General features: G+C 33.6%; 1 protein-coding gene across 1 annotated transcript in view; it reads right to left on the bottom strand.

Annotated features, from left to right (window-relative positions):
• The window catches only part of LOC111051577, a 46,223-nt gene that overhangs the window by 26,287 nt on the left and 4,546 nt on the right, over positions 1-15,390 (bottom strand). Inside the window, exons 3-7 of the mRNA XM_039438883.1 lie at positions 12,393-12,491; positions 10,283-10,300; positions 9,119-9,145; positions 7,641-7,682; positions 4,769-4,774 (exon numbers count right to left, since the gene is read on the bottom strand). Coding sequence (XP_039294817.1) covers positions 4,769-4,774; positions 7,641-7,682; positions 9,119-9,145; positions 10,283-10,300; positions 12,393-12,491 — 192 coding nt within the window. The remainder of the gene's footprint in view (positions 1-4,768; positions 4,775-7,640; positions 7,683-9,118; positions 9,146-10,282; positions 10,301-12,392; positions 12,492-15,390) is intronic.

Below are 15,390 nucleotides of genomic sequence, written 5' to 3' on the forward strand. Positions count from 1 at the left end.
AGTTATTATTTTCCCCAGTTTTATACAAATCTGGTTGAAGTATCAATACAAGCATATACATTATTAGTTATTAAATCATGAAATATTCATTAGATTTATAGGCCTATTGAGAAGCCCTAAAGTAGGAATACACTGAAACAGATTTATTAAAAATCATGGAAGCAGATAAATTTTTCTTTTACAATAACAATTTCAACAATTTCATTGGGGATCATATTCTAATTGGAAAATAACTTTTTGTTAAAAAGCTAAAGAAACATTGAGCTGTTCCCATAATTTTCTCACCAACCCTGTACATATATTTTTGATTGTCTGATTGTGCCCTTTCTTTTGCTTTCACTGTGAACATCTTGCAACTAGTTATTCTCACGTTGAAATTTCTGCAATCACTCACTTAGTGTGCCCTGATCAGTAATTGTACCTATTCCATATTTAAGCTTCAACTATACCACAGAGAAGAATAGGTACCGTATACTCTTTATTACTCCATACCCAGTTTTCCTACATCATTGCTTGTTGATACTGTAGAAGGAATTATACTACTGCTGTTTAAAAAAAGTGTTAAATCAGTGTGAGATTCTAAGGATTCGTGTAGATAAACCCGCAATTTCATTAGTTATCTGATCCTTCCTTGGGGGGAGGCCTAGGCCCCCCCACTGCCCCCCCTTTAAATGGCGCCCTGTCATAAATGTTTTTCATTTGAACAATACTGTCAGAATAGATTGAATCTCACTGTATACCCACCATTTTATATCTCATCTATTCCAGACTTTATCTTCCTTCGCTTCATTGTGATGTTAAGGAATTTGTTTATCTCCGATATAACTCTTCCATCATTCATTTTTTATTCATTTATACAATAAGTACTATATCAAAATAATGGATGAATGAACATCATATCTCTTAATTAATTATTATAGTAATAATACACTTTAAACATCATAGACCCGGTTCCTCGAAAGTTTGTTAAATTTCAATCGTTGATTGAATTTCATGAGAACCGATCAGAGAAGCCTTCTTCTCAAAAAAGCATTGGTTTCGTTAGATTTAATAATGATTAAAATTCAACAGGCTTTTGTGCAACCGGGCCTTTATTTTTTAATAATTATTACAGTGAGGTTCACGTAAATCTGTCAGCATTCATTAGAGCCTGTATAATAGCATCAAGGCTTCCCATTCCACCATACTAACAGTGAATGCTGGGGAGCATAGGTTTCAAAATAATAAATACAGTAGAACAAAAAAGATAGAACTAGATAAATAGATCTAAATTTTGGAGAGGAATAGCACAAGGTTACCTTTTTTTTAATTATTTTTAACGAAAATTCTAAACAAATGCTGCAAATCACCCCGAAGACCTCCGCTACTGCAGACATTGACAACAGGGTTAACAGCTAGATGAAAATTCGATGAGAACTACTATCCAAAAATTAGTTGCCAGCCCGGGAATCGAACCCGGTACCTCCCAACTGCTAGTCAGGAATGCTTACCCTTACACCAAACTGACAATCTCTGGATAGCAGTGCTCATTTAATACGAAGCCAAAGCGGCCAATTTTTGGATAGTAGTTCTCATCGAATTTCCATCTAGCTGTTGTCAATGTCTGCAGTAGCGGAGGTCTTCGGGGTGATTTGCAGCATTTGTTTAGGATTTTCGTTAAATAATAATTATATATTAATTAGCATTTGAATAAATGCATTCTCTATTTAATTCCATCTGTACCTTATTTTTATCTCCCTATCATTTTGATGATGTACGGTACTTATTGTATGAACCAATAAAATAATAAAGAATACTCTGTTGCATATCCATACTTTTTCACTATTAAAATTAAATTTGGATTCAAAAACACTTAGACATTAGACATTAGAGTAGATTCCTACAGTCTGATGATGACCAACAACAGGTCGAAACGATCCTCATTACCAAAGTAAGTGCATTTTCACTCCATAAGTGTTTTTAAAATTCAAGTTCAATGAAGAATAAACAAAAAGAACACTGCCACAATAAAAAGGATCCTATTTCTAACCTTGTAAATTCAAATTTTTCGACCAACTCATTTTGGTTTACTGAATATCAGTGAGTCCCGGTTGCACAAAAGCCGGTTAAAATTTTGACCGTGAGTAAAGTAGAGTAAATTCGTATGGCTTTTGTTGGTGGGGAATCCCTTGCGGGAAGGTCCCACCGCCTGATAAATATTATTTAAGCCGTCAATGGGCCTTACTACTGTCATACTTCAGCCGGGACCGTGAGTAATTCAACAAGAACCATTCAGAGAAGGCTTTTTCTATAAGAAGGCTTCTGTGATTGATTCTCGTGAAATTAATCACAATTGAAATTTAACCGGCTTTTATGCAGCCGGCACTGTCTGTGTTTAATTCCTTTCAAAAATCCTTGCATATGCATTTGCAGAAAGTGAGTGTAACACATATAAAAAATATCTCTATTAGTCCAGACAACGAATGCTCAAATAAAGGACACAATTTTCAACTCCACAGCTCTTTTAAGGATAGTAAGAGGATTAACATATAAAAATTCCTCACCCCTACCCCTGTGCTAAAGGTACAGATAAAGGTAGCCTACTGGTAAAGATAATTTAATGCTTTATCAGCTCATAATCAGCACGGATTATTTTCATCAATCGTTCTAAAATTATAAGGTCGAAAAGATGAAAAAAATGGAGGCAGAAGTGTTTTTTCAAAAAATGCCTCACCTTCAAGAGCAGATATCTCAGAAACTATGAGAGATATGGAAAAAATGTAAACTTGTTTTAAAAATGTTGTAAAATGTAAAAATGTAAATGTAACTTGTTGGTAATTTTGTAAGCTTCAATTTTGCACAGACTACAAAATGTTCATAACATGCATAGTTTCCGAGATATATGTGAAAAATGAAAAATGGTACTTTCAAACCAACCCCACCCCTTTAGCACTGGGGGTAAGGGTATTATTATTATTATTATTAGCGTATGGCTTTTAATGGTGGGGGTAAGGGTGAGGACTTTTGATATGTTAATCCTCTTACTATCCTTAAAAGAGCTGTGGAGTTGAAAATTGTGTTCCAAACATTTCTCTCTATAATCTTTCGTTCACTGGACTATATCTATATATAGGACCCTTTTGCAGAGGGATGAGCCGTTATCCAAATTAATTCCATTATCCAAGCGAGTAGTTTATTTGTATTATGAGCATGTATTAATGTAAATTTTTTCTTTGTATTTATTGAATGAGAATAATTTGAATTTATATTTGAACTGTAGATTTTATAGTTTAGTGTTCCCATTTCACAGAAAACAACTATGAGGCTTCAGAATTCAAGTCCATGTTTCAACCACTTGCAGCAAAAACAGTACTGTAATAACAGACTCATCATTTTCGTCCATGTTTCAACTCCATATAACAAATCTGTGCATGAACCCTAAGCTGTGGTTTGATGCTAAGCAAATTACCCACACAAAGCTATCTACAAACCATGCAAATAACGTGATTTTTTTCAAAATTCCAATATTTTAAGAGATAATTTCCCAGAAGCAAAGCATTAGCTTACATGTTTATTGGGTGTTGAAACTTGCGATGTGCCAAGAATTGGTTAAGCTACGCTTACTTTGTCTGGGTGACCATTGATTGCTCTTGTAACTATCCTGGTGGCTCGGACTCCACCTAAAACTCAGACTCGTCATTTTCAAAATGAATTTAATTGAGGAATAAAACTCAAAAAAGCTTCATCACCCATAAACGAAAAGATTTAATTTATTGGGAATTGGAAAAAAAACTTGCATGTCTTGTAAATAACTCTATGGATAATGCTTGAGTTAATATGTATTGTGAAATGTAAAATAAATAAATAATAGTGCTGAATGATTAATCATTCGATATAGAATATTCTATCTTGCAACTACTGTGAGGCCTATCCATCAAAAAGATTAGGTCGATTTCTCTGTAATCAACTGTAGTAATTATTTGAATAGACTCCAATACCTTCAACTTTACTTCAAAAAGGAAGAGGAAAACTATTTTTAAAAGTATTTGTAAAATGATTTCATTTTGTATTTATTTATTAAGAACACAAGATTTCCCAAGAATCATTTACATAATATGCATGAAACCCAAACGACAATTAATTACATTCAGAGAAACTGTAACCAGTGTTGAAATCTAACCGGTGATTAAATGTAACACAGGTCATGATGTGTCCCCAAATTGTGAGAGGCGAATCTTCAAGCTGTGATCAAATAACTAACCGGAGTAACAAATCACTGTGATAAAATATTGTGGGGAGGAATTGATGGTGGAGTATTTCTAACCGGTGATCCAGTTTAACAAACACGAGCGCTAACTCTGGCACCTCTGCCGCCCCCGCTCCCGCCCCCAAGAATACCTCCCAAAAGGCCACCGCCTCCACCTCCGCGTCCACCACAGTTTCCTCCACAGTTTCCTCCACAGTTTCCTCCACAGCCTCCATCACCGCCTCCCAAAACTCCTCCCAAAAGACCGCCACCGGCTCCGCCTCCAGCGATGCCATTGACCAAACCGCCGACGGTATTCGTTACACCTCCAACATCGGCTAAACCGCTGACGGTATTCGTTAAACCTCCAACATCGGCTAAACCGCTGACGGTATTCACTACACCTCCAACATCGGCTAAACCGCCGCCACCACCCAAACCGCCGGCCATACCGGTGACGGAACTAGCAAGACCCGTAGCTGTGTTGACAATGCCCCCGATTCCCCCGCTGCTGTAATCACTATCACATCCACTGTAACCTACTCCTTGCTGCAACAAAACACAAAATAATGACACAAGATTACAAACTGATAATAGAAAAAAAATTTTTTCATTCTATAGTAATTTACTGGGAATCATAGCTGAATGCTGAGGTATTGATTGTGGGTGGCCGGAACTTTGGGACCAGGAATTTTGGGCCCAGGAATTTTGGGACCAAGTCTGAAGATATAGTACAAGGTACGCCAGAGAAACTTACTTATTTGAAAAAATTCCCGTGCGTTGAATTGGTCGTGTAGAGGGGGCGCATCTAGAGGGGGAAGTTTTCAAATTTATCCTCCCTCAAGTAAATAGCCATCATGCGTCGGTCTAAAGAGCAGCGGGCCTTCGCAGTTGATAGCTTCTTTTCTAATGGTCGATCACCTTCAGCGCTCGATTTGAAATTCCTCCTCACAAACTCGTTCCTGGCCATAATTTGATTCTGTCGTGGGTTAAATTCCTACCCACAGACTCGTTCCTGGCCATAGTTTGATTCTGTCATGGGTTAAATTTCTTCCCACAGACTCGTTCCTGGCCATAATTCGATTCTGTCGTGGGTTAACTCATTTGAGGAGTGTGGAAGTGTCGCTAAACCCAGAAATGGACTTCAACGAACCATCAGAACTCCAGAAAATATCGAAAGAGTGAGGCAGTCAGTTGAGCATTCTCCCCGGCGTTCGGCTCACAAACATGCAGCTGCTATAGCAATTTCTGACTCCACTGTTCGACGAATTTTCCATGAAAACCTTCAACTTTACCCCCATAGATTGATTGTTGTTCAAGAATTGACTGAACGCGATTTTGTTGCCCGTCAAAATGCATGTGATATGCTGATTGACAACCTGCCTGAAGATGCGGTAATTTGACAAGGCTCATTTCCACATGCGTTTCCTCATGGGGTTATTTGAAATCCCTGGTCTATGTCTATTTCGACCACGGACCATAGGCACACCTCGGAACAACATTCGCGACGCCGTTGCCTGTTGGCATACCGATTGATATACTGCAACGAAATTTCCAAAATCGACTTTATCAGTGTTTGCGCTATGGTCTGAATGACAAAGGTCAATGGTCGCCATTGGTCTGATCTCATTTTAAAGACTGAATGGAAAAAATGGTGATATTGTATTCTTATATAAAAAAAAAGATTGAAACAATATCTAAAGTACTTTCGTTTTTATTGACCTTTCAAATAAGTAAGTTTCTCTGGCGCACTTTGTATATAATTATATTGTTGTAGAATTCAATTTAAACAGAAAATGGGACATGTTTGGTTGATTAATATGTCTGTTTGATGGGATATGTTGAAACATGTCGTGACGAAATAATTTAAAAGAGTACTCAGATTTATATTTCTATTTATAGAAGATGGGAGTATGAGGTCAGGTGTTTAGCAAGCAATAGTCAGCCCTTTCGACCGGGTCACACGCTTTTGTCACTGAATAAAAATAATTTTTAAAAATAGTTCTGTGTACTGAGTAAATAAGCAATCTATTTCTATTACAGACATTTTAAAAATGCCTCTTTCTCTTGATTCAATGAAAACTAAAAACTCATATTTTCCGATCAAGTAGCGGGAATAATAATTCAACTTAAAAGTCTGAATAAATGAATATATGAAGTCTATTGAATAAATATTTATATAGTTTAAAGTTGATTAGGTCTGCAACTGACTTGCTAATTTATTCTAATAAGTGTTCAACGCCTCTGAGTTGAAGAACAATGTCCGACTACCTGTTGGAGACACCTGACTCTACCTGCGAAGAGCCATTCTCTTCTATGTCGGAACCCTTCAGTCCCAAAAAGTATTGGTTCCAAAAGGTATTGGTCCCAAAGTTCCTAGCACCATGATCATGACTTGGAATAGAAGTATATTTCTAATTTCACAAAATGACACAAGATTAAAAACTTATAACAAAAGTGAACACTTTTATTCTCTATCCATTTACTGGGTATAATAGCTGAATGCAGAGATATTTGGATTTTGAAATATAACAATAAATTGTTTATCAAGTTTATTTATTGAACGAAAAACAAACTAAAAATAGGTACCTATACACATTCAACATAATTATTGGCTTTTTGTGCGTTGTGTTGGTGTAATATGTAGAATAAATTTGGAAGAAAAATAGTTCAAGGACTATCTTATTAACTTTGTTGAAGTTCTGACACTGTGTTACTTGTAAATATTTGAAAAAAACACTTACTTTTGTTGGAGTCTCGAGGAATGCATTTCACTCCTGAAGAGGAGCTTCATCAGCCTTCTTCAGGAGTGAAATGCATTCCTCAATACTCCAACAAAAGTAAGTGTTTTTTTCAAATATTTACAAGTAACACAGTGTCAGAACTACAACAATGTTATTATATAGTGTTTCGTCATAGAAAGCAACTTCAATCACTATCTTATTATTTCATCTAGGTACCAATGGTATTACATTAGTGACATTTGCATTGTAAATAAATAAATAAGAAATATGTATAATGTAGCAGAACAGCTTTGAATGACAGTGAGAGGCATTAGTAGGCCTTAAGCAGATTATTTAATTATATAAATATAATAAAGACTTGACAGTGAAAATGCGAATTGAAGGTCAGTAAAGATTCAAACACCGGGAAAAATATCAAGCAAGAGCTTATATTCTGATATTATTCTAAAGTTGGTAGTCCGATTTCACAATAGATAACTTTCATGGTAATATTTGAAAGTACTTCATTGTCTTAAATTTTTTCATTTATTTATACAACAGAGACAAAACATATAATCATGAAGTTATTAGAAATGGAAAAACAGGCTTATATTACTTACTATTTCATTCCCGAATTTTGATTGAAAATTGGAAAAATAAATTGAAACAAAATTGAAAAAAAATGTACTTACTTGGTATCCACCTCCACTACTGTAACCGCTTCCGCCATAACCCTGGGAAAAAGGGATAACATTTATTTATTCAATGGATTATTTGGAATTACACAACTTAAAATTATTAATGAGTGTGGGAATTTTATAATTTGCACAGGTATCGTTTTATCTAATATTTGCAGTAGTCCGGGCGCAAATGTAGGCTATTGTCATCAAGGTGTTTGCCTGTGATTCTTTGACTTATTAAGATTGTGTTCTCATTATTACTAGTCTCAACGAAGATATTAAGTCATCTTTGAAGGTTGTTACTCAAAAATGACCACGGAATTACATTAGCGCTACCATAAAGTATAATATAGCCTAAAGTTTTGAAGTCACTTGATAATAATAATAATATTATTATCGTGTGACCTATAACGGCTAGCCCAGGTCTGGTGTCAGAGTGTTCAGGCCGCCCATATTAAATCCAAGGCCTCTGATATGACTTTTCGACTGTTTCTAGACAGCAGCCGGGACCAACGGCTTAAAGTGTTCATACGAAACACGGGTGTAAATCCTCGTGTAGATTTAATCTCTAAAAGTAGGCTATAGTTCTCAGCAGTCTAAAAAACAAGCTACAATCTTCTGACAATATAAATTAAGGTACTACATTCAATTCAATATTATCATAGAATAATATTTTTTATAATTCTATTATTTCTTTACATTTATTTTAATAGTTTACAGTTACAACTGATAGTGTATGGTATGAATTTGCATTGATTTTCAATATGAGCGTTTATCAGTTCTCAATATCCCATCTTCAAACAAAATCAAATTTAATTTTATTTCCTTAGGTACAATGAATAATTGAAATTAAATATACTTCAGATTACCAATAATACAAAAAAAATATCATCTGAATAACTAAGAAGTAAATTTTTGAACATTTTGATGGTAAATTAACTACTGTATTAGTTTCAGCACCGTAGACCTACTACGGTAGGTCTACTTTAATTGTTTAATTATTATAGAAATAACTAGTAGCCTTTCTAAACTGTTTTACATCAACACTAGTAGTTCCAGCACTCATACCATTTTCAAGTGCCAAAATCATGATACAATATTTGAATAGTATAATATTATAAAACGAGCAAGCTTCTAGAAAAGAAAAAAATATTTGTTTACTGAGAAAAAATAATAATTGATTTTGACAATTGAAAATGGCATGAGTGCTGGAACTACTAGTGTTGATGTAAAACAGTTTAGAAAGGCTACTATTATTTCTATTATAATTAAACAATTAAAGTAGACCTACCGTAGTAAAATAAAATAAGATGTTATATTATTCGAATTAAATATAGAACATTTCAATACTTTATACTTGTAGGTCTATTTTTGGAACATTTTCTCTGTATCTATTGATATACCGTAGTTTCATTATTACATTACGGGCTAAGCTATTAATACTTTATGAATTAATTTATCCAGTTTATAATAAAGTTTTACAAACTTACAGATGACATTCCCACACCAGCAGAGGCCTGAAAATAGAATTTATTCGATAGTTTAGAAAAATGCATCAAATAATAAATTAATGTCGTTTATCTATCTGAAATAATACCAACTTGTCAAACATAAGTTTAAAACTTGTAATATAATGGAAAATAATATATTACACAATATTGGAAATATTTTCAAAATTGAAAAAAAAAATAATAATGTATTATGTTAATACTAGTTGGTCTATGATCGGTCTGATATTGGGATACAGTAATATTATAATGTCTTAATAAAAACTACAAATCTGTTAAGCTGTGTTTACATAAAAGTTATTAAAAAATGTTAATAACTTAATCCTAATAGATTCTATTATTTATTTATTTATTTATTTATTTATTTATTATGAAAAACATGGAAGCATACAGGATTTCTCCCAAAATTGCTTCCATAACAACACAATTACAATAGTTCATTATACATAGTAAGAGTACAGAAAGAAGAATATTGAAAAATTACAATGAAAGAAGAGGAAAATAATAGAAAAAAAGAAATGAACAAAAAAAAAACTGAATCAGTACTAATCATTAGATTGAACATAACTTATCATACACATGATGAACATATTTATGTGATTGTCAAGTTCCGTTCAATCTAATAGAATCTATAAGGATTAAGTTATTAAAATTTTGTTAATAACTGTGGTGTAAACGCGGCTTTAGAATACCAGAATCTGAAATAATTACCAACTTGTCAAACATCAGTTTAAAACTTGTAATACAATAAAAAATATTACACAATATTGGATTTTTTTCCAAAATTAGAAAAATATAGGCCCATACATGATTGTTATATCAGACTTGATTTATTTGTGTTACAAGTTGGCCTATGATCGGTCTGATATTAGGATAATATGCTGCCTTACTAAAAACCACAAATCTGTCAGAATACCCAATGTAGGCCTACCCAGAATACACTCTAGTTACAATGTATTCTAAGTACATTGAGAATAACTTATGAAGTGAGCTTGAATTTAGAAGGAACATGTTTGATGGTTATCTGTCCATAAAATTTCATTTCTCATAATTCATTGAATGAATTTTATACTACACATAATAACTATGCATAAATAGATAAAATATAATAACTAATACATTTAACAAATAATTGAAATCACTCACCATTTCACCCATTTGGTACTGGAAATAAGAATAAAACATTGATTAATATTTTTTACTTGAAATGTTAAAATAATGAGAAAAAAGAAAAGTTTTTTAATGCTTCACATATAAAGGTATTTGTTCCTACTTAATGGGTACAATCAACACTCAAACTGAAATTCAAATATTAATCTATTAATATGATAGCTACCTATTAATAAGTAACAATACGGTACAATAGTAAAGTCCACACGTTATAATGGCAGTGAAGAAAGATAGGAGAACAACGTTGCCGATCCTCTGTCTTGTCAATTCCTTCTATAAACGGTAGCTGATACAGATTTGTTGATGTAGGCTAATAATAACTGTTCATTCTTGTTTACAATAATCAATTATATTTTATTAAGCAAGAAATTCCATTTTTCAATAATTCCATGATGAATTTTCATAATTAAGATAAAATATTTTGTTAATAATTAAGTCTACATTGTTAAAAGACGATCTGGCAACAGAGCAAAGCGAGAAAGAGATAGCGCTATCCGCTTTGTTGAATGATAGGAAACGATCGCTATATCATTGCTTATCAAACACTGTCATTATAACGTAACTATTAAATTAGCCTACTTAATTATTGTAACTCGAATATTTTAAATATAAACACCCATTGTGTGGTACATCATTTTAAAGGCCTCTCTAAAATAAGAAAGATGACATCAATAAAAATTTAAAATTTCTATGATAATTATATCCAAAATGGCGGCATGATTGAACTTTGTAAATAATTATTATTTCTTTAAGAACTAAAGCTTCAATCAGCCGCCATTTTGGATACAAATATATCATAGAACATTTTTATTGATGCCATCATTCTTGTTTTAAAAAGGCCTTTGAAATGATGTACCACACAATGGGTGTATACATTAAAAATATTCGAGTTACAACCCCAAAGTCACAAGCCCCCTTATGAGGGGTCGAAATTCAGTTGTACGTCAAAAGTTAGAGTATTCGACCAATAGCTTATCCTGAAAGTTACAGTAGGCCTATTATATCTACAACAGGCTCCAACTTATTGAAGGGTCCCCATGAGAATTATGAGAATTAATAAAATCAGACCCAACACAAGAGAAATGACATAAAAAACTTTAGTCTAGAAATATTCAATATGGAACAGGCAGATGAAGGAACTCATAAAAAGAATAAATGGGATTCTTTAAAATGAGATTCTCCTATCTTTTTCTGAATGAAACAATTGGTACCGTAGTTCCCGAACTGTAATAGGGAGGATATTGAAAAGTTTTGAAGATAAGTTTAGTAGCCAGGACTGGTCAAAATCTTTCTCAATCTTGTAAAGGGCACGTCTATTATTCTGATCCTATTCCTTGTATTTCAGCTGTGAATATGTCCTCTAGCTAAGTTCGGATTTAGCTAAGTTTTAGACTTTGAACAATTGGAGTCAGAAAATTAGCTTCCCAAAACGGGGTGTAGTCGCAGTTTTTATAACAGTAGTTGCAGTTTTTATTTTCTCATTTCTGTAATAGGAAACGTTTTTCCTTAAACATTTATAAATAATTCAAATTAGCTGAAACTTTACACTATTTTCTCATTATTTTATTTTGTGTTTAATTTTCTAGTTTTTTTTAAATTTAATTCAAATGTGACTATGACAATGACTACAACTACGCCCCGTTTTGGAAAGCCAATTTTCTGACTCCAGCTGTTTAAAGTCTAGAACTTAGCCAAATCCCGAGCTCGGAAACCGGCCCTAAGAGTTTGAAGCTATTGGAATTTGAATGTACTTATAGGACCTGGGGGTCCTAGAAGGTTAAAGCTGCGTACACATTTATACGCGCTTCCAACCCGCACCGAGCACGCTCCGCCCTCGTATCGCCCTCGTTCCTCCATCGAACCACAGTCGCTCCGCCCACGCACCCATCATGAACTTTACGGAAGATGTTAGATCTTCTCGCGTTCCCCGGTCGAACCACTCTTGCTCGCCGGTCGATCATCAATCGCTCTACTGGAGTGACGTTCGGTTGCGGAGCAGAGCGAAAGTCTGTACGCACATACTGATACTGTATATAGATAGTTAGGCTACTGATACTAAAACATAAATACTGTGTAGGCTACTCACTCCTGAGCTGCTCTTCTCACTTGATTGAGCAGATCTGCTGTACGATTCCTGTTCGGAGGACTGTCTCTCGTTGTTTTGGAAACCGGAAGCATACCTCATCTAGAAAAAAAACATAAAGCATGTGAAAAAAAGGAAATTCTGAAAAAAAAAAAAAAAATTCAAAATGTTTTTATTGCCGTGAACAAATAGATGTATTGACAAAGTCATCAGGTAAACATATAGGCCTACATTATACATACATTTCACATGGTACTCAAAACAGAGAAATACTATCACAGCCAACAGTCCCGTGTACTTAGTATCTTCACAGTTGTATACAGTCATATTTTTAATTGGCAATAACAATATTATAATAGAGGTCAAATATTAACATGGAATATCAGCTGCTAACATCTCCTCAATCGAATAAAAAGCCCTATTTTTGAATAGTTTGGAAATTGCGTACCTGAACGATCTAGAGTTTTTATCACGGATACTTTCAGGCAGTTTATTAAATAATTTTATACCGATATATACATACATATTCGGTTTTGGAAAGTCGTACCCGTCCGGTATTTATTTGTTTACGCTCTCTTGTAAAGTGCTGATGTACATCGCATCTTAGATCGAATTGCCTCAGATTATCTTTGACAAATGTCAGAGCTTGCAGCATAAATATACAGGGCAAAGTCAATATGCCGTTTCTTTTAAAGAATGGCCTGCAGGAATCCATTCTACCAAGATTAAAAATGGTTTGCAGAGCTCTTTTCTGACACAAAAATATGTCACTGGCACCACTTGAAATGCCCCACAATAGGGTACCATACTGTTAATGAGAGTGGAAAAGAGCAAAATATGCCATCAACGTTAAACCAGCACTAGTACACAATTTCAACCTCTTCAATAAGAATATTTCTCTGGATAGGCGACTGCAAAGAGCTTCAGTGTGGGTACTCCAAGTGAGTTTGGAATCAAGGTTAATCCCTAGTAGTTTTACTGATCTTTTTCCACAATTTCTACTCAAAAAATTGTGTGTGAAATTACAACAATAACTACAGCAATGATGGTGAACAATAGTATTACACAAACATACATACAAAATGTAGAAAAAGCTAGAAAAAGTAGTAAAATTACTGTACTGTATATCCATACTTTTCCACTAATGAGATTAAACTTGAATTTTAAAAACTGTAGAAACTTAATCTAATATCAATGTTATAGGTACATAATCAAGGTTTACATAACCATATACTCTAACCAAGGTTATACAATCATAACCTTGATATTAGTGTGATTTTCTACAGTCTGATGATGACCCACACAAGGTCAAAACGATCGTCACTACAATATTAAGTGCATTTTCACTTCGTCAAAAGTGTTTTTGAAATTCAACTTGTATAATTGTAATCATACACTATTATTGTAACATGCCCCCATGCATTGATTCTATGTGGGCTAACACAATACAGTATCAAGAATCTGAACTTTTATTCATTTATCGCAAAAAAATAAAATCATAATCAACTTGAATGGTGATCGTGTCAACACCTTCTACAATAAAGTATAATAATATTAATATTTTAAGGTATAATATTTTGTATGTGCTTGCTCTATTGAATAAATAAAGAAATAAATTTCTACCCAAGTATTTATTATTTTAATTTCATCTCCACTCCATTATAATACTGTAATTCATCAATCTCTTCACTGTGCAAGAAATTAATAAGTTGACAGTTTCAAGAAGTTTTTGTTTCCGGCAAAATTATATAATGTGTAGCTGGGATTTGATGACGTAGGTCGCTTTATATAAAAACTAAATAATTGACCGAACGCAGTAAGATCTTCTTTCGTATATGTCTGTATGTAGGCCTATGTAACGCATTCACAGTCAAACGTGTTCATAAGAATTCGATGAGATTTGGGAGAAATATTTTTTTTTTACTAAATAAAATAAATTCGTATGGCTTTTGTTGGTGAGGAGTCCCTTATAAAATTATTATTTACTGCGCGTCGATGTACACTCAAGGTTTTTTTTTGAAATTTTGCACTTTAAGGATAATATGAAAGGAGAAGGAATTCCTCCATACTCTGATATCACTATATCATCTACCTACTTTGAAGATAGGATCAATAAGACTATAAAATTATTCACAATCAATCAGCTGACAAGTGGATTATTCATTGCATGCATTACACAGATGTCTGGCCGTGTCTATTTCTATAAGGTAGTAGGCTTTCAATATTTTTATGACGATGCGTGCCCATTATTAGTATCAATATTCTCACATTTAAAAAAAAACGAATTTAACAGGTGATTGAGAATAAAATGAAAAATGATCAAATTCATTGAATAATGCCGAAGAAATTATAATATTCTTGATTGAGAAAAAATATTTTAAAAATAGTTGAGAAATATTTTTATCAGATGGGAATATTATCACGAAACTGGATAAATCATCATGTGGGATACAAATTCAAACGTGAACTGAGTTTAATAACATAAGTGAGTTTTTGATCTTGGAGAAAACTACAGTAGCAGGTATACTATCGTGGCCTGGGGCGCTATTACCTCTCATGCTATCAATTACGTTCTTAAGCTCATCTTGTGTAACAGGCTGGAATTCAAATAGGGACTCGACAGCATGATCGGAATCATTTATTTCTTGCTCACCCATAGGAGTTAGCGAGTCGGCCAAGCTCTTCCCCACTGAGGCGAAAAACTTATTGAAATTGATGCTAACATCGGTAGCATTCTGTTGAGTCCGCCATCCTGCGCGAAAACATCGACCGGAAATGCTAGCTTTTTATTAGGTCTACCAGAAACTTCATTTACAGTTGACCAAAACTTCTTGGGATTGTTTGAGACTTCGTCTAATTTGTTTTTATAATGATTGAATTTAGCTACAATAAGTATAATAATTCTACAATAAGTATAATAATATTTTGTATGTTCTTGCTCTATTGAATAAATAAAGAAATAAATTTCTAACCAAGTATTTATTATTTTAATTCCATCTCC

This window comes from Nilaparvata lugens, chromosome 12 (assembly GCF_014356525.2).
Source record: "Nilaparvata lugens isolate BPH chromosome 12, ASM1435652v1, whole genome shotgun sequence".
NCBI lineage: Eukaryota > Metazoa > Arthropoda > Insecta > Hemiptera > Delphacidae > Nilaparvata > Nilaparvata lugens.